The following is a 23,285-nucleotide window of genomic DNA, read 5'->3' on the forward strand; positions in this document are numbered from 1 at the left end:
CCAAATAAAGAAGCTGCAAACTGTTCCAATTCAAAGTTGGGCTTTTCTAAGGAAGGCTGCCTGCACTTCTCACGGAAGCTATAATTTAGCTCCAGAATATGAAATGGAGAAAGATTTGCACAATACTGACATCAGCTTCTACCTCAAGAACAGGTGGGTCTCCCGCAGAAAGCCCTCCATGCTAATTTTTAGGAGCTGAAGAGGATCAGATAATATTCCACCATCACCTCTTTTTCCCCTGAAGCTAAACTAATTTTCTGAAAGGAATTTACCATTTTTTAAAAAACAAATTAAAGGTAAGATTACACTTTGCATCTGAAACAAAGCATGTCCATCATATCTACTTCTCCTTGACTATTATGTACACAATCACTGGCCAAGGGCCACAATCTGCATACACTTCCTCACAGGTAGTAGACAACATTATAAGAGCCAAGGTGGCGCAGTGGTTAAATGCAGCACTGCAGGCTACTGCTAGATCAGCAGGTCAGCGGTTCAAATCTCACCGGCTCAGGGTTGACTCAGCCTTCCATCCTTCCGAGGTGGGTAAAATGAGGACCCAGATTGTTGGGGGCAATATGCTGACTCTCTGTAAACCGCTTAGAGAGGCCTGAAAGGCCTATGAAGTGGTATATAAGTCTACTGCTATAGTCTACTGCTATTATAGAATGCATCAATGCAGCCTGACCAAGAGCAAATGATTCCATGTTAATAGGGCACAGACTGGCTGGCCTAGGGATGTTCTCTGTGCAGCAAGTATATGTCACACATATCAGTTCCACACTATTAAATCATTGCAACCATCCTTAGCCTTTTGTTTCCTCCCAAGAGATATAGCTATGCTGACAAAGACTGCTACGAGTTTGTAGGACCAGCACAGCTAATCTAGCACATCCTGAGACACATGCAATGGTGCTAAATTATCCTATTTCCCTTTCTTCTGAAATGTACAAAGCCATTAATATATCTGTAGCTGTCCCAAATTCCCAACGTTGGTTCCTTGTTTTTAGAAGCTAATGCATCAGGAAGGATTCTAGGTTCCTAGTTTTCTATGTGCAAGAATTATTTCATGAAGCCAAACTTAAGAGTAGATAACTCTATTGCCCTTCTCTATTGAACATCCAGAGGGTGCAGATACATGCTCCATTCACATCACAGTTACTTCACAATAATAGATCTCTAACCTTGCTGTTCAGAACCCTGACCATTCCCATTTGTTCTGGGCTGACCCTAGAGCGCACACATTTTAGAATGGAGAGAGATGCATAACTGCAATAAAAGCGTCCCAATTTACTAATCAAATATCCTAGCACCATCTGGATGTGTTTCAGACATACTAGAGCTAGGTAACCTTAAGCAAAGAAAATGAGGACTTCTCTGCAAAGATATGAAAACACTTATTTCTCTTTGAAAATTAGAACAGTAAGTTCAGCGTGGATTTTGGCCATAGGAAGACACATATTTTTTGTGAATACGGCTAGTAAAGGCAAAATAATAATAATAATGCAGCTTTTCCCCATATCCACAAGAACTTGGATATGGCAGTTCCCTTCTTCATGGAATTTCCACAATGAATTTAGAGATGAATCGAATCTAACACATTACAACATTGTTCTACCCATTCTAGAGAAAGTACATGTGTAAATCCCTGCTTTAAATCTCTTCAAAATGGGAGGAGGTGGGGCAAGATGTCATATTTTTGCATCTCAAAAAGCACCATGCATATAGTAAACAAGCATATAAGGAGGAAAAATCTAAACCTCTCTCCGATATGCTATTTGCTACCTGCATATATATTACTTCCCATTTATAGGCAGAAATTGTACAATCAGAGGACTTCCCAAAGTCATGTTATGTAAGGTAACTAAGATTGCAAGCATCTACAATCGTAGCTCTTTAAATCTGGACTTTCTGAAGCATCTGTTCTCACCAAATGCTTTTATTGCTCTGCCTTTGGACTTGAAGACCAATAGGGAAAGTGCTACCAATATTAATGATCACTATACATTTTTCTATCATAGAGGTGACACTAGACTTTTTCGCAATGGGAGGACACTGAAAAACAATTGTGCACAAATCAACTTTTATCTGGAGAAAAGAGATTGCAAACAAGACTTTTAACAGGTCAAATGTAAGACGACAAACCTGAGCAAAGGAGCTCTTAGGGAAAGTAGCCTCAAGCATGAAAATCTGGCCAATATGTATTGAGAACTGAAGTCAACTTTTCTCAACTTTCAAGAGATAAGACCCAAAGAAACACATTTCTTTATAACCATATTACCTGCATTGCTATGGAAACAAATTTCACATCACGCAAGTTATTAAACACACATTTTGGACAAATGTTAAATGGGACATCTCTGCACAACATACAGGACTTAAAATGTGCCTCGACACTTAATATACAGGCTTGCTTATAAATTTGTGAGTGGTGACTTTATATTAAATCCCCATGCTGTAGGTGCTCTCTGGATCATGTATATAGTACAATATTCTTCACTTATCCACATGTTACCACATAGAAAACCCTATTTCATAGGAAGGATATATGATTAGAACCATTCAAAAGGTCAGATGATAATTTTGCTTACTATGAATTGATGTAAAAGTCTTCAACTCCTGTGATTTCTAAGGTGAGATTTTTGTGACTCAATTCTACCCAGTAACAACCTGATTGCTGCACAATTATACAATATTTTATTTTCTATTTATTGACTGCTTCTTTTAATTAACGTAGGTATCTTTTGGAAGAAAATACCATACTTCTCAAGCATACAAAGAGCCTTAAATAACCCTGACTGGCATGTTTGCAGGGCATTCTAGGCTTCCACATGCTCTATTTTACAAATGTAAAACCTAGTAACACTGTGAGTTATTTTTTATAGTAGTCATACAAATGGAAGACCCTATTCAAAGAAGGGCAAATATTATTTGACAGCAAATAAAAACAATATACTGAAAGGAACTTTTAATCCATCGGTCTTTTTCCAATCAATTCTCAATCACCATGCTGTGTGGAACTCGCAATATTGATTAATGACATTTTTAAAAAAGAGGTTGTTGTACAAAATCTATCAGACTTGGAAGTAGACCCTACATTACTCCTTCCTTAGCAAAACCTAATCAGCAGGTATTTCAAAAGTGATTCTGGCAAGCAGGCAGTTTTTCACCAATCCAGGAGAATTTCTGGATTGAAGAGCTGAAGCAGGCAATATACAGAATGAGCACCATTTGTGTTTAAACTTGACATCAAAGAAAGTTGTCTACAAACAGGTGAGCGTGCAAACATCCATGCATTAGATTTTTGTTTCTGTCTATAAAATAACAATGTGATTTACAAGGTTGACTCACTTATAGGTTGCTATCGTTTTAACAAAAAAAAAATTCTGAAATACTAAAAACTACATAATTTTCACAAACTTAAGGCCTACACCAGGAGAATCTCTGCTGATATTATTCTAATAGCACTGTCCTGGGTGTGCTGGGACTGCAAATCTCAAATTTTCCATTGTTCATGGTGCCTGGGAATTCTGTGACTTACAGTTACACTACAGCGGGATGTTGCCAAATTAAGGGAAGCTGTAACAGTAGCAGCATTCAACAAAGTAGGGCTGTGCGGTGCTTTGCATTCTAAGGCAAAAGAGCATATTGGAGCACAAGGGGTGTGAACACTACATCTCTCTGCTTTTTTTGCTAGCTCAAAATACCTGCCTGGTATTTATGGCTGGGAAATCTCAGGAAATGATAAATGTGACTTAAGGGATTGTAGATAGGTGCTATGTGATTCTCCCCTTAAGCTCCAAAGGACCATTTTGCCTTTAAATCTAAAACCCTACACAAGCCTACAATAAACCTCAAGGGGGGGATCGCTCCTTTTAGTTCTGGAGCTGTTATAATCAGTCCAGTTAGGATCACTGGAACCTGGCTAAGGCATTGAACTCCTACAGAACATTTAACAAAAATTACAGTGACAGAGTTTTTAGCAGATATAAAGAGACAGTATGCAAGAAAAGGCAGTGAAGTTAAGTCCCAGACATTTACATCTTTGACACTTTTGTCAAAGCAGCTCTATGTCATCAGTAGAAATGTAATGTACAACTCACAAGAATGCAAAATGCAGAGAGGTAATAGGCAGATTTGCTTAAAGGGCCACTAGTGGACTCTCTTCCCTTCATTCTCAAAAGCATGGAAAATGTGCAGATGAAATGCCATTTGTCAAGCTGCTTTCCAAACAAGTTATACTTTGATCATTATGCACAGGACACAACAGCCCCAGCCTGTAGCATGCAAACAATTCTTCCACAAGTGACCACTGAAAAGTAATGTAATTGCATTAATAGACTGCAGCCAAAGATGGCTGTGCCGGCTTGGAGATTCCTATTTTTCTGAGTTAAGCTCATTGTTTCCAGTGCTGTTTGTTCCAACCAGAGACGCTTGCCACATGACTCCAAACTCATCAATATGGCTGACGGTAACAACAAAAAGATATCTGGATGATAGTTTGGCCCTGTACTTCAGACTAACTATTCCACAGGCAAATGTCTTCTCTTATGGCCCCCAGAATTGAGAAGATGCAGAACTGTTTCTGAATAAATGCCTAGGAGAGACAGAAATCCACAATTTTAGAAGTCCACATCTGGATACATTTCCAGATTTTGAATTCCCCAGTACAGTGCACAAGGTAATTCTCATATTACATGGCCCACGCATTGTATATATTATGTTCTGTGCAACTGTCACGCTATATCTGGATTTATCTAAGAGTTCAACAAGGGAGATTATATTATTGCTGAAATAATAAGATATAAAACATAAACAAAATCCATCCCATCTCCAAGAAAAATGGAGGCTGCCAGAAGTGGACAGTATCTATCTCTAAGCTTCCTCTGTTGTTTCCAGGAATGCTGGGTTAAATCAAAGCAAAACTGAAAGCTGCAGGGTAGGCTAGGAAGTAGTCTGTTAGAAAGCTGACACTGAAAGCCCTTGTTCTCACACAGGTGATACACAGCTGAACTATACTGCTGCAAAAAAGAAGAAGAATCTCTCATGATCATCCCATTATAATTTTTAAAAGCTTTACTCATAAAGAATCAGGGAGAAGTTTAGTCTAGAATTGTTCAGCCAACAGTGACTTTTCAAAGCACTTATTTCTGTTGCATATGGAATATCATTCCATTATGGTCTGCGAGGTGATGTGCTAGAGCCCCCAAAACAACTCTTAGCTTATGAAGAACTAGTCAAGTATCAACTACCTTAACCTAAAGAAAATTAAAGATCTCTGTGCAATGGTCATTTGCAATTGAGCAGTTACTCTTTTGCACATAATTTAGATATCAAGACAGAAAGAAGAGCCTCGGATTTGCAAACAGATGTAGACATCATTGATCCAATATATATTAATTACAATTAACACAAACACAAGAGAAAGAACCAGCTCCTTACCTTGTGTTAAAAATAGGAAGAAAATTCTAATTACCCATTCAAGATCCCACTCTCAAAAATAGGAAGATTCACATGTTGTATCTCTCCCCTACCCATCAATTTTATAATTGCAAACACCAGTCAACCTGCAACTGATTATCATGGCAGTTTTATACCATTCATGTAATCACAGAACCTTGGCTTTAAGTTGAGGAAATCAGTTAACAATGGAAGCTAAAGCTGAAGGCTATAAACACATGTCTTTATGTGTCTTGCTCTGCATTCTATATCGTTTAAAAAATGAAGACACTGTGGACTCCATAAGCAGTGAAAAATGGGGACATTACCTGCTTAGTTGCCCAATTTCAGATAGGCCTCTACACCTTTAGGACTACCAGATTCATGCATACTGAGCACCAACTGGGAATTAGACATATATATGTGTTGCTTGCTTAATTTTTATCAACCATTCTGAGGGCTAAGAATCCTATAATTTACGCCTATTTTGCATACATGAAATATACTTCATTCATTCAGTATCTAATCCTCAGAACTAGAATGACAGAGATTTTTCCTTAGTGTGATCAAACTCTGCATCTAGCCTCTTATTCTAAAGTACAACATACAAAAATCTGATAGGCCTAGAAACTGAAGAGGCATATTGGGAAATGGCAAGCAATTGTCTTCTCCACAATATACACGTTTTTAAAGAATCCCTTGTGTAAAGGACAATTCATTCCTCCAATTATCTATTAGACCCTACATGTCACACCTTTAGCACAAAATGACCCAGCCAATGATATCCATGTGAATCAATCATTCCAATGATAACAATGAATATTCCATTTCATTACAATTATTGAGACTTCCTCATCCGTTTCACACAATTTCCATTGGCCCTTCAACGCACAAATTAATTGCTCTTATAATTAAAAATAAAAATAAAATTGTATAAATGGCAAAATTATAATCTGCAAAAATTAAGAACAAACAAAAAGTCCTTTTATGGCTTTGATCTCCCTTGCAAAGGGTAAAAGGAGGAATATTGCCAGCCTAAAAAATAAAACATGTATTTAGATATAGATAGATCAATTATATTCACACTGTGTTGTCATTTTTTTTCCTTCTCTTCTGGGCGTGGCTCTTTGCAGTACTTATTAATGAGCCGAGACAAGTGCTGATCCCAGCAAGATGAAGAAGTGACCCAGCCGCCTCTTTGAGTTCATCATCAATTTCTTGGCAGAGTTCCTCCAGGACCTTCTGATGAGGCTGGGCCTCATCTGTGATACTGACACATGGCTGTGAGGTATAACCACTGTCTGCCAGCGAATCATCATCATCTTCATTGTCATCTGTGTCCACTTCACTCTGAAACCCTTCACTGCCATCACTCCCTGTCCGGGTGGCCTCTGAGACAAATTTGTATACATCATCGACAGAGGACAGGGAAGACATGCTAGAGAGCGATGCGCAACGCTGTGCAGCCACACTGCTGGCACTGTAATTGTGATCCTCCTTGGGGTCAATGTTAGGGACTGCTGGATCACTCTCTTCCTGGGTGTGGTTATGGAATGTGCTACCATATTTCCTTTTCTTGGATAGCTTGAGGGATGGTGGCTTTTCACCTAAGGCGGGGGGAAAAAAGAAAAATCTTCTGAAAACTCAAGGGAGACAATGAGTCCAATAAACATGTTTCCACGTTTAAAGCATCAGGAAGGGATTAAATTAAAACCCAGCTCAAGAATAGGAATGAGATCCTTTCTTTCATTGTGTTTATTTCTTAGCTGAAATTTAAGATAATTCATTTCTGGAATATTTTTCATTATGTAAATCAACAAACTATTCAAGGGTACTGAATCAGGTACTGAACCCAGCTGTTCCTCCTCTTCCTCATCAGGCACCTCCAGACCTGGGGGCTGTTGACTCTCCATCTAAAGGTTGACAGACACCCCATGCTCCGCCTCTGTATCTCTCTCTCTCTCTGTTTCTCTCTCTCTGCCAGCTTCATTTCTTCTTCCCCCTTGGACCTCCCAGGTGGCCTTGATGCTGACCTGACTCCTACACCTCCTCCTCCTCCTCCTCCTCCTCCTCCTCATCTGATTCAGTTGCTGGAAGGCCCCAACAGAAATTTTACATCACTCTTCCAATTAATAGATTGCATGGAAATACTGTAAAACTTTATTGGCAATGTAAATGAATCTCTTGCAGATATTCTGAAATATAGGTAATCATCGACTTACAACCACAACTAGCCACTGGAATTTCTGTCGTTAAGTCATTGCAGCAATAAGTCAAGTTGGATCTGACTTTATGACAATTTTTATGGTGGTCATTAAGCAAATCAGTTTCCCAATAGGTGTTTATTGCCAGAAATTGGCAACATTTTGCAAACCAGGGGAATAGGAAAGTGCAACCATTTGTAAATGTGAGCCAGTTGCCAAGCACCTGAATTGCATTTATATGATCATAGGGTGGTGCAATAGCCATAAATGTGAGTGCAGATTGTAACTCATTTTTCCCCAAGGTCGTTGTAACTTTGAACCATTGTTAAACAAATGGTAAGTTGAGGACTACCTATAAAACTAAAGAGTGCATGAAATTATACCATAGGCCATGTTGCCCACACCTGCAACAGAGGCATCTAATCCAGCATTCCGATTCCCAGAGAGCAACCCGATGCCTTGGGGTTACTAACAATAAGTGCAATAGCTATTTTTGCCAATACTGCCTTCAATTGAAATTTGGAGACCTACTACCTCCACAAGCATGCTGTTAACATAGCAGTTCTCCATGAATGTTTCTAACACCCCTCTGAAATTATCAAAGGTAATGGACTTTGCATACCTCGTAGCTCCTAAATCCATAAAGTAATACAACTATGTGAGAAGGGCTTTCCGTTTCCAGGAATCTCCTGCCTATTACTTTCAGTAGATGATCCTGAGTTCTGAGTTATGAAAGAAGGAAAGGAGGGAAAAGAAAACACTTCTTCCGCTACCAGGAAAACATCAAAGCTGTAACTGGTGTAACAAAAAGTGATTTAAATCTTTCTCCATTCCCTTGTTTAGAAAATGCTACATGACTTTCATCCTGTTTCCTTTAAACAATCCCAGAATTGTTTTAGTTGTCCTTTTCACATGATTTTGGTTGATTTCAAGGTCAGGGTCACACATGGGCGAAATTACTAGCGCTCTAAGTAATCTCAGAAGTTGAAAAAAAAAAACATGACAAGGTGTTTTTGGAAAAGAGAAAAAAATTTCTCTGTAGTTGCCAAGAAAGCTTCATGGATATGTCTATAATAGGAGTTAAAGAAAACTTGAGGGAAACTTTTCATCGTTAAACTTTTCCGGGCCCATAGCAACTCTAAAATGTGGCCTTATCTATCAAACTGTCATTTGCTTAAGCTCAGACATAGTTTTAAAAAATTATAATTAAAATAAAATTTAAAAAACAATATTCTTTGAAAAGAAGTCAGATTTATCTTACTTACAATCTAAAATGTCTTGTTCAATGGAAGTATTCAAGAGCATCATGGCAGTAGCAGCATCAATATCTGAATCTAAAAATCAGAAAAGGAAAAAAGCACACCATCTTAATTAACCTCAATTAAGTTTGACCTGGAACAGTATGATTATCACAGAATAACCAGTCGGAATTCATTCCTAGAAATTTCAGTCGGAAACAATTATTCAAAGAACAAGACTCTTAGAGCTTTGACTAGTAATATTTATCAGAAAATGATTAATAGAACCAAAACCTCAGCAATTAAACTGCTGTCAATGAAAAATCCCTATATCAAAATTGGCTAACCTTTTTGTCCTCACATTTCGAAAGCGCATGTGCCTCCACGCTCATGCGTGCGCCCATACCCATGTGCGTGTGACCCCCGCATTTCCCCCTGTCCCCATACATGTGCACATGACACCTCCCCTGCGCATGCATCTCCCGCATGCGCCCCACCCCCCGCACATCCATGGCAGAGTCCCAAAAATCAGCTGGCTAGCAGGAGGCCTGCACGCATGCGAAGTGGAGCTGAGCTGGGGCGATGGCTCACGTGTCCGCAGAGAGGACTCCATGTGCCACCTATGGCACATGATCCATAGGTGCACCATCATGGCCCTATATAGAACATTTAAAATGGCCGTTCTAGGTTTTTTTCCCATGCTTTTTCACTGCAAAGGCCAATTTCATATCAAGGTTTCCATCTGTTGATTGCTTTTTTTAACTGTGTACAGACATCTTCTCACTGCAGGATGTTATTCTCACGCAGTGATCTAAGGCAACAAAAACTAGCCATACTTCTGAAGCAACCCAGGTAGTGCAAATAATACAGGCAAACCACTATTGAAACTTCAAACGAAAGTTTCCTCTTAGTTTTCCCATTTGCTACCTGTACAAATGCTGTGACCAAAATCTTGCTTTGAAACTAGGAACAGGTTTTGAGTTCAAATTCTTCCTTCTCCTCATGTGATCAAATTTCCCTTATATCAATAAAGTGCAGTTCTAGTCAGATTTATGGAATCTGTGTCCTATCTGCCTACCTTGATGGACCGATCGATTCTGACTTTTTGACAAAGGATAGGTAAAGGGGCAACAGAAAAAAAAAATGCTTACCTTTGATAGATCGTCCCTGACACTGTTTCCGAACTGAGGTTAAATAGCAAGATGATGATGAACCACTGGAAAAGAGGAAAAAGAATCTCAAAATTCAGCGTCTATGCTACGGAAGACAAAATTAACATGAGCCAATCGTATTTTCTTTTATGCATTAGCTATTATGATTTCAATACGTGTAATTAAATCTACATAACAAACACCAGCCTTTTGCTGCATCTTGTCCCAGGCTTTATTCCACATCACACATTACTGTCTGACACAAAGCTTGAAACTGTTGTCCAGAAGTAAATGAAATTTTCTAATGCTGAAAGGAGAGTACAGATTGTCCTCGACTTACGACCACAATTGAGCCAAAAATTGTTAAGTGATTTTTCTCCATTTTATAACTTTTTCTTGCAGGGTGGATTTGATTTAAATCACTTGTAAAAAGGCTTGATTTAAATCAACTTGATTTAAATCATAATTTTTAAAGAGCAACTGTCATCTCTGTCCTGCAGTGGCTCCTCCTCTGATCTGTCGTTGACTCATTTGACCGTCCCAATATTGGAGAATATACAGCCTCATGCTACATAACTAAGCTCCATTTCATGCTGAATAAACTAAATTATGAATGTATCTTAAATAGAAAACTATTTTTAGATAGAATTTTACTTGAAAAGCATTTTATTAAAATAAATTTGATAAAAATAAAAAAATCCAATTTAATTTTTTTAAAAAATCATTTAAAAAAAAAAACATCGATTTTTATCCACCCTGTTTTTTTGCCACAATTGTTAAGTGAATCAGTGCAGGTATTAAGTTAGTAACACAGTTGTTGAGTGAATCAAGTTTCCCCATTCATTTTGCATGTCGGAAGGTTGCAAAATGTGATCACTTGACCTGGGATACTGCAACCATCATAAATATGCATCAGTTGCCAAAAATCAGTTGTTAAAAATCTCTTCGTACGTTTAAAGGGGGAGGATATTTTTGTATTCTGAAACAATTTTCCTAAAGAAATTTCTACTACAGGGTGTCCTCAATTTACTACTACAATTGAGCTGAAATTTCCTGTTTCTAAATGAGACAGTTGTTAAGTGGGTTTTGCACATTTTACAACCTTTCTTGCAACAGCTGTTAAGTGAAGCACTGCAATTGTGAAGTTAGTAAAAGGGTTGTTAAGTGAATCTGGCTTCCCCATTGACTTTGCTTGTCAGAAGGTCACAAAAGGTGATCACTTGACCCCAGGATCATAAATCCGAGTCAGTTGCCAAGCATCTGAATTTTGATCACATGGCCATGGGGATGCTGCAGTGTGAAAAAAGTTATAAATAACATTTCTCAGTGCTGTTGTAACTTCAAACGGTTACTAAGTGAACTGTTGTAAATCAAGGATTACCTCTTCATCAAGTCTATTTTGGGAAAAGGGTCTAGGAACAGCTTGTCCTTCCTGCAGTGATGCACTTATCTCAGGACAGGCCATACTTTAAGATGCCTGTGTAATTTTCAAACGCTTTCTAATCTATAAAGCATACTTACATCTAATCAATGGGAAAGTTCTTGGTTTGATATTCAATTTGCTTGTATTGTAAAAAAAACCTGTATCACCAGAAACATTGTGATATCACTAAGAAAACTGGGCCTACACCTTCAAGCTATTACATGCTAATTTATGCTCCTAAAGACTAAGAAGGGAGTATACCTGAACTATAATATAATAGAGCAAACCTGGACATTTTATGGTCCATGGGCCACATGTAGTCCTTTGGCTGTTCCTGCCTGGCCCACATAAGGTCAATTGGAAATTAGAAATCAAATGTAAGTAAATGTATGCCATGTATGCAATACAACTGCATTGCTTTTATTTTGAAGACAACTGATTTTTTTTTCAATTTACTATAAGAATATGTCTGCGGGCCTACACACAATCACAGCTGTATTAGTTCCACTCTTCACAACAGTCCCAGTTTTTCATGTGGCCCCTTGGAAAAATTAATTGCCTTCTCCTGCTTTTGAGCAATGAGGAAACAAGCCAAGTGATGGGTTTGTAAAAAGTTGTTAACTCTCCAGCTTTAGCTCTTATGTACTTTATTCAATTTAATTTAGTAGCTCTGTTTTACAACATTTCAAATATCTTCTTCAGAATTTAATGGCTAGTGGACAATTATCACTGAAACATTTTTTTTTGTAGAAAGCCTATGTTATGGACAACTTTCCATAGACCTCTTTTTTTTAATCTTTAAGCCTCAGGCAATTTCCTAAATGTATTAACACAGGAGTTCATTTATTTGGTTATGAACCACTTTGCTTATGGATAAGAAGCATCCATTGGTGAACAGGTCCAGAATTAACAACATGAGGCAACTTGATTTTCTTCCAGCCTTCTTTCATTCTAGCACTTCCCAAAGGCTGGTGCTATCTTTGGAAAGTTAGGGCAGGGTTCATCTGAGCCCTTCAAGTCTATACTGACCAGGCTAAGTTGTTGCTCACTCCAGGAGTTCGATTCTGAGCAGCTCAAGCTTGACTCAGCCTTCCATCCTTCTGAGGTTGGTAAAATGAAGACCCAAATTGTTGGGGGCAATATGTTGACTCTGTAAACTGCTTAGAGAGGGCTGTAAAGCACTGTGAAGCAGTATATAAGTGTAAGTACTATTGCTATTCTTTTAATGGACCTAGGACTCTTTCAAATAGTCTTCTGCAAGTTTTTCTAAACTGCTTTTTGAATTACTCATTTCACTTCCTAATTGGCCCATTTTTATACCAGCTTATTTTTTTATCTATTGCTTTCATATATTTTACTATACTAAGTCTGTTACTGTGTTTCAATATTCTTGCAGCCACCTTAAAAATTACATTGATAGCAAAATAAAAGTATCAAGTGTGGTATTAATTTTTAAACAACATTCCATATTTAAAGGCTGAGGGACCTATTTTCAAGGCTAGATATGGCACAAAACAAAGAATGCAATATATGGCAATCTAATATTGTAATAAATATGCGCTTATTGTGATATTCAAGTTGGAAAACAGAAAAAACTCTAACATAAAGTGATATTGTTGTTAGTTGAGAAGTCATGTCTGACCCATCGCGACCTCTTGGACAACGTTCCTCCAGGCCTTCCTGTCCTCTACCATCCTCTGGAGTCCATTTAAGCTCACGCTTACTGCTTCGGTGACTCCATCCAGCCACCTCATTTTCTTTCGTCCCCTTCTTCTTTTGCCCTCAATCTTTCCCAGCATTAGGCTCTTCTCCAGTGAGTCCTTCCTTCTCATTAGGTGGCCAAAGTATTTGAGTTTCATCTTCAGGATCTGGCCTTCTAAAGAGCAGTCAGAGTTGATCTCCTCTAGGACTGACCAGTTTAATCACCCTGCAGGAGTCTTCTCCAGCACCATAGTTCAAAGGCCTCAATTCTTTGGTGCTCAGCCTTTCTTATGGTCCAACTTTCACAGCCATAAATTGCAACTGCTAAAAAAACTGGTAAAAGTGATGTACCAGAGATTTTATTTTTGTGCCTACCTTAATGTACAATGCTCCTAAGAACAGAAAACAAAATTCATGCATCTTTTTTCCCAATTATTGCTAGGCATGAATATAAGTCTGAATTTCAATTTCACAGACCTGTGCTTCCCAAAAAAATCATCTCATCCTTAATACTTCCTCAGAAATGTCAGTTTTTAGATTTTTTTTCTTTAAAAGGTCTTATGCACTAGTGTCTATTTTTAAACTGTATTTTCTTCTAATTTTTTTATTCAGTTGTAATTTCATGTGAAAATGAGCTTTTCTCTCTCAGAGTATTGCCACACTACAAGACACCATGGCCTTGCAAGGAGCGGCAAAGCCTCTTTGTGCTTGTAGGTGCTTGGTACACCCCAGGGGTAGACGGGGCAGAGACCCAGGAGCAAAAGTAGCTCTGTCCTCTTCTCCACAAGGCCATCTGTGGTCTTTCAGGCTCACATAGTGCATTGGGATTTGGGTCATGCCCCAAATCTCACTCCTGATATTACCTCTTCCAAAATGAACTATGTAACACAAACGTTATATCAAAGAATTATTTCTTTGGAGTAATTATACTCCTAAACATGCCTACCTAGAAAATATCTGAGAAATGTGGAATTAGTTCATAGTATGCAAACCTGGGCCGTTAATGGTCTCAACATATTAAGCAAGAAGCTTCATTACCTGGCTTACATAGGTACTCCTAAACATCTTTCAGATATCACAAACAATTACGTTCCTTTTTTTAATCCTCGTATCAAGATCCCAATAACTATGATAAGAGGCAGGCTATTGAGATGAAAAAATAAAACTGCCTTGTTCAGTGCTGGTCTCCTGTATTCTGTGACTGAGGGATGCTGATTTTTTTTGGCAGGGGGGAGCACACTCAATGCATTTGGGGAATGGAGGGACTCTGGACATAGAAAGCATTTCTGCTTACAAAACATGGGATCTGCCATTGAATATGAGCTGTTCCCCAACTTTCATAAAGCAAAAAAAATTATATAGAAAAACAGCTTTTCACCACAGCATTGTCAAAATACAAACTGCCCCATCTTCTTTAGTAATATTATCTGGAAAACCTTTTATTCGAAGGTTGTATTGCTTGAAAAAAGAAATCCTACCTTAGTGGTGATGCTGGTGGGGTATAAAATGCAAACGCAGAGGGGAATGGCTGCTTCTTCAGAGCCTGTACAAGGTTTGGTTTATATTCTGGATCCACACACCACAATGAACCTTTTCCGTTCACCTAGGAAACAACCATGCATTAGCAGTGATTACAGGCAGTTTCAATAGGAACATCAGATCTAAAAGTGTGTTACACTCCACAGGTGCTTGAATAAAACACAATGTATCACTATTTTTATGTCTAAAGATCTTAAGATGAATGTAAACACAGCTGGAGGCACACCTCTCTGAATAAGCATGGTCAACGGATCATTACAGCACCATTACTGCAATCCTACCACTTTGGCACTGTATTCATCACTGGTAACAGTGGCAGAAGACCTCATGAGGGAACTGCCAGCCCTACAGCCCTGTGCCTCTCCAGAAGATTGACTGATCTCAGAAATGTAATGGGAAAAGAAGGGGCTTGCAACGTTCCTCACCAAGTGCTTTTCTTTTCCTCATGGCAGCACTGGGGTCATATTTATGAACAAATATACAGTTAAACCTTTTAAATCTAATGTTCAACTACTTGGAAAGTTTGGATATTTTTTGCCACTATCAAACTTCAAAAAGAAACCTTCTTTTCTTAAAAACAATAGATATCTTGCAGGCCAAGCTTCTCCAACCTGTAACTACATTTTCATAAGACATTAAAAATGAAGCATTACATATGTATCAGATTTTTGTCTTGCTTTTCATTCTGGAGACCAAGATAGCATATTGTCAGCCCCACTAGGCAGACCAGACCAGGAATTCAACTCCACATGAAGGCTAAATTGATTTCATTTAGATCGGCTATAGTAATGAAATTCTGAAAGTTTGATTGTGCTGCACCTCCCCTTCCTCCATCTTCAGTGAATTAGGTTTCTGTCCGAGCTGCTTCCAAACTAATTTTATCTCTTTGTTCTAGACTTCATCCCCTTTTGATTTGGCAATACTTCCTGCAAGACCATCTGACTGACTGATTGACGGGTTTAGCAATTTGCTTTTCAATACTTGATATTTGAAACATGTCAAATTACTTGTATTGATTTACTGAAGTAAATAGTTCCTCTAAAATATCCCTTTCTTTTCATAAAAAAGACCAACTGACACCATTTATTTTTAAAAAAATCAAACTTCATATTAAACAACTGCTGTGACAACAAAGTTTGAAAGCTACTTTTGTTTTCTTAGAACCACCATTCATAATTCTTACTCAAACTATGAGAAATACACTTTTATTAAGGAAAGGAGAATTCTGTAGCTGTTCTCTACAGTATTCCTTATACAAGTAGCCCTCAATTTAGGACTTCAATTGAGCCCAAAATTTCTGCTGCTAAGTGTGGCAGTTGTGAGGTGAATTTTGCCTTATTTTACAGTTTTTCCTGTCATAGTTGTTAAGTGAATCATTGCACTTGTTAAGCTAGTACCACAGTTGTTAAATGGATCTGGCTTCCCCAATGACAGAAGACTGCACAAGGTGATCACATGACCCTGAGACACGGCAACCGTCATAAATGAGTCAGTTACCAAGCATCTGAATTTGATTACATGACCACAGGGATGCTGCGATGGTCGTAAGTGTGAAAAGCAGTCATAAGTCACTTCTTTCAGTGCCATTGTAATTTCAAATGGTTACTAAATGAACTGCTATAAGTCAAGGACTGCCCATATGTACTCTGAAAAAGCTATTTTTTAAACACAAAAACAAAAGCAATTACTAAATTAGTAATTAGTAAAGCAATTAGTAAAGCATTAGTAAAACTGACAAAAAATTGAGGCAAAGTCTGGAATAAATTCCTCAAAAATGCATTATAAAATGATTGACTAAAATTGGATTTTGGCACCTACTCCTTTCCTCATCAGGAATGCTTCCTGCAGATTTTAAGCTGTGCTCTTTCCCCCAATCTCACCCCAGGCCCTGGCAATCTAGTTTTGTTTTTGCAGACCATCCATATTTTGCGTTACCCTTTTAATATCCTCGAATGGAAGAAAATATACTGTACCAGGCAAAGATTCAGCAGGCTGATAAATGCTGAATCAGATTTGAATCCTATTTCTGATACCCAGGGCCAAACCACTTCCCTCTGTTGGTTTAAATATATTTATTTTGTTCTGGGCAATTTGGTTATTCAGTGTCTTTTTCATTTGGGTTTGCTTGCATGTTATATTAATATTTTGTCTTCAAATGCCTGCTTGGAAGCATTAAAACTGAAGTTGAAAACATCAATAGATAGGATTAATAGAGTAATTTCTTAATAGCAGCCCTGCTTGTATTTCTAATTGGCTTTTATTTGGAGAGGCCTTTTGTAAAAGGGTGTTTAGGACATAATGCATGCATTCATCCTCAGCCATCTCTTTCTCTTCAGACAATGAATAAACAGGCACTATTCCAAAATAGCGATGACTTTCCCTATCGGTTCCCAATCTTCCTTTCCAAGTGCTCAAGGTGAATCAACTGGGGCTGTCTTTTTGTTACTCTTAACAACATATCTTAAATGAGGTACATCTGGCCAAGAGATACTGCCAAAAGCATTTAAAAATTGGATTCCACTGGAGTATAGCTATATAATTGGACTTCATATTTTTTAAATATATACTTATTATCCTCCTTTTTCATAGGACTGCCAGCAATTCTTCATCCAGGGAAATCAAAGCTATTCCTGCTTCAACTTCAAACAATGATGCATCAAGATGGCTCACTGGGCATCTCATTATCTATTTTAAAGCCACGTTCTAGTGCATGCAAAGACATCACTGGGTGGTAAGTAATCTCATTTCAATTACTGAACCTAATTCACTTTTAATTTTAAGTCCTATACATAAGACGCTGAAAAAGTAAGAATAACCTCAATGGTCCCAATATGTTACAATATGCAGGATATTTTTAGGAGTCATTGGGTTTGTCATATTTTTGCCATGAACTGGGTAGATTTGAATTATTTATTCTTTTGAATAATTTTATTCGTCTTGGATAAAATAAGAGAATACGTTATTTTTCAAATAATAAAATTTCCACATAGAAAGTCCTAGGTTCAACTATTTCTGAGATAATCCTTTGAATATCTTAATTAACAAATTGGTAAAAAATTACTTACCACATGGAGGGGAGGAATCCTCAAATTTGAATTTATTTAAAACATTTATATAGCTGTCCTTCTTGAACCAAACTCTGGATGTCTCATAACCTCAAAATAAAACAGAATCTATCTACAATAATAAAACATCAAAACAAAAAGATTTGGCATCACAACTAAACTTTCCCATGTAACCTATAAGTTCATCTCCCCAATCTCACCCTAGCCCAATGTTTGGCGAAAAAGACAGATCTTAAGTATTTTTCAGAAGGTTAAGTGGAGGCTGCCAGTCCTCTGCCGGAAGTGTGTTCCATATGACATATGCTTCCACAGAAATGGCATGTTTTCTAAAATAACATTTAACAGAAGGGATTAGGCATGCCCATTTTATCCAATCTGAGAGGCAATCATACGAATAACCCAGTTTTATATCATACAGGGGCATAATAAATATAATTAATAGAATAATATTGGGAGCCAATGCAACTCACACAACACGGGTGTAACATGGCTGATCTTCATGACACTAAACTCTGGATCATCTGTAATTCCAGGCGGTCTTCAAGAGCAATCCCAAATTTCAGTAATCAAAAGTTAGCTATTGTTTATCAAGAAAAAAAAACTCCAACTTGATTCTATCCAGATAATTTGGAATTTAGCATGTCCATATGTGATTTATGCTCATGTGTCCATAGTTTTAGCAGAAATTTTAAAACACCATACCATTTTTGGAATATTGCAAGTCTTTTCTGGATGAAAAGAATTCATTTAGAGGAAGTCTGTGCTAATTTCTATGCCAGTTCCTATGGGCAACCATCCTTTCTACAACATATATAACCCCAGGCTGTTTTTCCAAATTGAACTGCTGAAATTCAATAGAAAAACTAAGAAATTTGATGCACAACCTCTCAATTTAGAGAAGGCTGTGATAGTACTCAATTACAGATTCCCCAAGGGATGCATATTTGTTTAGCAAATCTCATTTATCTAAGCATTGTGTACCCTACCCTGCTTTGTTCAAAATACTTCTGTTAGTAACTTTTTTTAATGATCTGATCCCTTTTAACATTTGAATCAATATTACAAAAAAGCCATTTCATCGATACAGAGACGTTTAACATCTGTGGTACATTTGGGAGATCAAGCATTGCAAAAACCTCTTTCCTAACACTCTCTATATAGAGGTACATCATTTTCACAATGAAGATTGCAATTTTAATTCTATCATTTGAGTTCAACAAACTTACTTTAAAAAAAGGATGACTTTAGGATTAGTCTTCAAATTTCATTATGATAGGCTTCTCTAATCTAGTGACCTCCAGATATGTAGAGACCAAATCCCAGAATTCCTTGTCAGTAATATTTCCCTCCTATTTAGAGGAATCTGGAAATTGCTGGATGAAACAATTCAAACTTCTACGAGTAGCCCTTGGCATACAACCATTTGTTCGCTGTTTGAAGTTATGGCGGTGTTGAATGAAGGTGGCTATAAGTTGGTTATTGGAATTCTTGCCACCCCAGTATCTTCACGGTCATATGATTATGATCTTGGAGCCAGGTCATGCTTACAATTGGTTGCAGTGCCTCATGAAATCATGATTTCTATTTGTGAACTTCCCTCCAACTTCCCCAGAAGTCAATGAGGAAGCCATCAGGGAAGGTCTCAAGCCTGAGGTAGGTTTTCCCCTCATATGCCTTCTCCGAACCTCTCTACCGCACCAGCCATTTGCACATTACACCTTCCTCAAGCCTCACTTCATATCCCCCACTTCTCTCACTCCTTCCCTAAGCCTCCCTTTCATCTCCCTCCTTCACATTTCACCAGGCAACAGCCATTTTACCTGCCTGCCAGCCTGCTTGCAAGCTACTTTGCAAGCCTAAGCAACTTCCCACCGGCTTCCCCAGTGACTTGGTTATTGGAAGCTGGCATGAAGCTGCAGTATCTAATAACGATGGAAGTCAGTTAACAGGCAGAGATGGGATTCAGCCAGTTCAGCCCAGTTCACATGAACTGGTAGTTCCGCCCATGCGCTAGTCTGTCCTATATTTCCTTTGTTTGAAGCCCAGGGTGCGGCAGAGCGGATTGCCGCACCGCAGCTGTTTTACTCACCGGTGCTGCAGTAAAAGGTAAGTTTTAGAGCTGTTTTCAAGCACACTGTGCGCACACAGAGCACATGTTTGGCGTGTGCGCGAAGTGCATGCTGAGCAAACCAGTTGTTACACCAGTTGAATTCCACCACTGACTGCAGGGATTGCCATCATTAAACAATGCAGTTTCACTTTATAACCACATCACTCAGTGATGGAAATTCTGGCCCCAATTGCTCTCATAAGTCAAGAACTACGCATACTCTTGTTCAGGATTTATGTTTCTTTTGTCTCAGTGGATTAGGAAATAAAATACTCTGAGAACATACTGGCTGAGTATTCTGGAAACTTTACTCCGAACATATAGGGAGGGTACCAGTGGAGAGAAAACTTCACAATTAACCTTTATTATACCAACATAGTAAACCAACTGTTTAAAAAATGAGCAGTTTACCAGAAGTTTGTTATGCCAAATAATGCAGACAACAATTGGTAATTTTATTTACATTTTAATATTATGAAACAATTTCTTGTGGAGACATACTCTACCAGGGAAAGAGTCCATTTGATTCCGGATGGGTTTTCTATCACCTGAGTTCCTTATTTATTCTGATAGTGTAATAAAGGAAAGAGACTTTTATATTTTGAAGTGGCGACGGTCATATCTGAGAGAACTTAATAGGGACAAATGTGTGTGACTTTAAACCTCTCCATGAAAACTGGCCTCTATGTAAGCTGCAACATTAAATTAGATGAAAAGCCTTATTACCACCATCATACCAGAGAGAGATACTTGCAATGTAACAAAGCAATATTCAATATATTTGGCTTGCATATCTTGTTTCCATTGCATAAGCAGTTCCTCTTTATTTTCTATAAAACCAGTTCTGCAGAATAACTAAAAAAGCTAGCTAAGTGCCCTCAGATGCTCTTGAGTTTATGTTACATCAAAACATACAAACACATGTGCATTTGGGATCCACCCTTACACCTGAGTTTAAAAAGACAGAGAAGAGAGTTGACATCTCCCACCTCCAGCCAGCAGCACACCCGATCAACACAGCTTCTGCCTTGCACTTCCAGTCACTCATAAGCCAGCCAAGCAAGAGGAAATGCTACCATGGCAACACAAACCAGGCTGCTTAAAGAGCTGGTACTTTACACACTAAGCTCTTCCTACCACAAACAGCATAACTTTCAAATAACCCATTTCTCCTACTTTAGGCAACAGAACTAACGCAACATACAATTTCCAGGTTTTCTAGAACAACCACAATCCTCCTACCATGAAAACTCTGTAAGGTACACATCAAAGAGCCAAGGTGGCGCAGTGGTTAAATGCAGCACTGCAGGCTACTGCTAGATCAGCAGGTCAGCGGTTCAAATCTCACCGGCTCAGGGTTGACTCAGCCTTCCATCCTTCCGAGGTGGGTAAAATGAGGACCCAGATTGTTGGGGGCAATATGCTGACTCTCTGTAAACCGCTTAGAGAGGCCTGAAAGGCCTATGAAGCGGTATATAAGTCTACTGCTATTGCTATATCAAAGCTGGCAAAATGTAAGTCACCTGGATAGGTAGTAAAGGAAAACCAAGTGTGAACATATACACGGGCGTTCATTCTTACAGGATGGTTTACAATAGATACAATTGGATAAATTCTTTATATTCATTTCTATTAAGCTAAATGCATGAAAATTATTAACTAGGCAAAGAACAAATCTACACATACATCCCATCCTTTCCCTCCCCATTTTCTACACATTCAGTTTGGAAGTCTAAAGCAGAGTTGCACTCATGTTTGTTAGAATGTAAATACAGCTCTATAATAAAAGTTGTCCAAGACTCTGCAGTTATATTTATGTTCTAGCTATGTATGGGCCCCTTTTAAATCTCACAGCTGAACCCATGGAGATTCGGGAGATTTTCATCTCTACCTCATCTCTACTTTGAAGTCTTGCAGACTTTCCACTGAATATCTATAGAAGACATAAGGCATTGAAGCACAGGAGGAAGAGTTGCTAGCACAGCAACAGCAAGGTAAGAAGATCTTGAATCTGTAACTGAGTAATAAGAGAGAATGTATCAAGCAAACTCTTTCCTAGTTCACATGAAGATAAAGTGAGGGAGGAAAATTTGGAGGCCTGTCATTATAGATGTTACAATAAAAGTAGTCCCAAAGGCACTTTTTCAAAAGGCAATTGGACTTAGTTTTCCCTTGAAGACAATTCTCTTCTCATCCAAGAAGCTTCTTCAGTTTTGAAGAAGTCCAATGCCTTTGGAAAAAAGTATCTTTGGGACAACCATGACCTGGATGACTGAGAATCTTCATAGACAATAAAAATAGTCTAAGTCCATGTGGTGTTGGTTTCAAAGTCTGGTCTACTTTGCAGGGCTCCAATCCTTCATTTTTTTCAACCAAGTGTGTGGGATCTGATTGCTGCTCTGATTTGCAATCTCTTTGCATCTTCATTTCTCCTAAACATATTTCTGCACTTGCTTTTTCTAATATATGAAACTGTACAATTTTCCCTTTGTAATTTCATGATTGTATGCCACTTCCATCAATGTATAAATATTTCTCCATGTTTCCCACAAATATGTTCATAAATAACATCACAATGTATGTTTCGTGATTGTCAACTTAGTATACTTTGTTTTGGGCTTTGGTTTAAAGAACACACATTTTTGTAAATGTACAATAAAATGGGAAGTTAACTGATTTGCCTCTCGTCCCTAGTTTAGTCAGATATAATTTAAGAATCATTAAATGAAGTGTTAAGCAATAGCAAAAATATATAATGGCAACCCACTATATTGCTTGATTCTTGTAGCTCAGCCAATGATGCCACCTAGCATACGCTTCAGAAATCCCTCTTTACCAAAATTAATCCACATTTCTTATTAGCTATTACAAGTTTTGTAAAATATACCAAAATAATTATAAGAACAAATACAACACATCTAGTTAACTTAAAAATCTCCAAAACGGACAAGCTTTCAGTAGTTTTTGAAATTTCTTCATCAACTAAGGTATTAGAAAAATTAGGTTACGAGAGAATAAAAATAGATTTAACTACACTGTTAAGAGTTTAGCTCAAATGTGTGCAGTGCGAGATCCATATTACACGCAACTCTTGAATTCCTTGGATATAGTTTAAAGAGAATTTGAGAAGTTACAATTAAATTGTCATTTTCAATACACTAGGGAAAACACTACATTTATGACTGGTATTAATCTTATTAACTTGATTTTATTTTAATTAAACTGAAGTGTAAGATACAGAAAATCAATTTTAGTTTTTCAACTGGCTTCATTCATTACTTTTTGGAAAACCACCTTGGCATGTTACTCAAAGAAGTACTGTTGGAGATGTAAGCATTTATATTATACTGTACCGGTCATTGGATACTTGGCTTATTTCCAGCCCTATTATTGTAATTTTGGGATTAAGAAGTAA

The 23,285-nt window shown here is 37.9% G+C and overlaps 1 protein-coding gene across 1 annotated transcript in view; it reads right to left on the reverse strand.

Moving 5' to 3' along the window:
* Positions 1–666: 666 nt before the first annotated feature.
* FOXN2 (forkhead box N2) overlaps positions 667–23,285 on the reverse strand; it is a 41,804-nt gene continuing 19,185 nt past the window's right edge. The window contains exons 3-6 of the mRNA XM_014057008.2: positions 14,635–14,759; positions 10,033–10,097; positions 8,909–8,977; positions 667–7,046 (exon numbers count right to left, since the gene is read on the reverse strand). Coding sequence (XP_013912483.2) covers positions 6,520–7,046; positions 8,909–8,977; positions 10,033–10,097; positions 14,635–14,759 — 786 coding nt within the window. The 3' untranslated portion in view covers positions 667–6,519. The remainder of the gene's footprint in view (positions 7,047–8,908; positions 8,978–10,032; positions 10,098–14,634; positions 14,760–23,285) is intronic.

This window comes from Thamnophis sirtalis, unplaced genomic scaffold (assembly GCF_051295495.1).
Source record: "Thamnophis sirtalis isolate CommonGarterSnake01/CBP01778 unplaced genomic scaffold, rThaSir2_p1.2 scaffold_6, whole genome shotgun sequence".
In the NCBI taxonomy this organism is placed as follows: domain Eukaryota; kingdom Metazoa; phylum Chordata; class Lepidosauria; order Squamata; family Natricidae; genus Thamnophis; species Thamnophis sirtalis.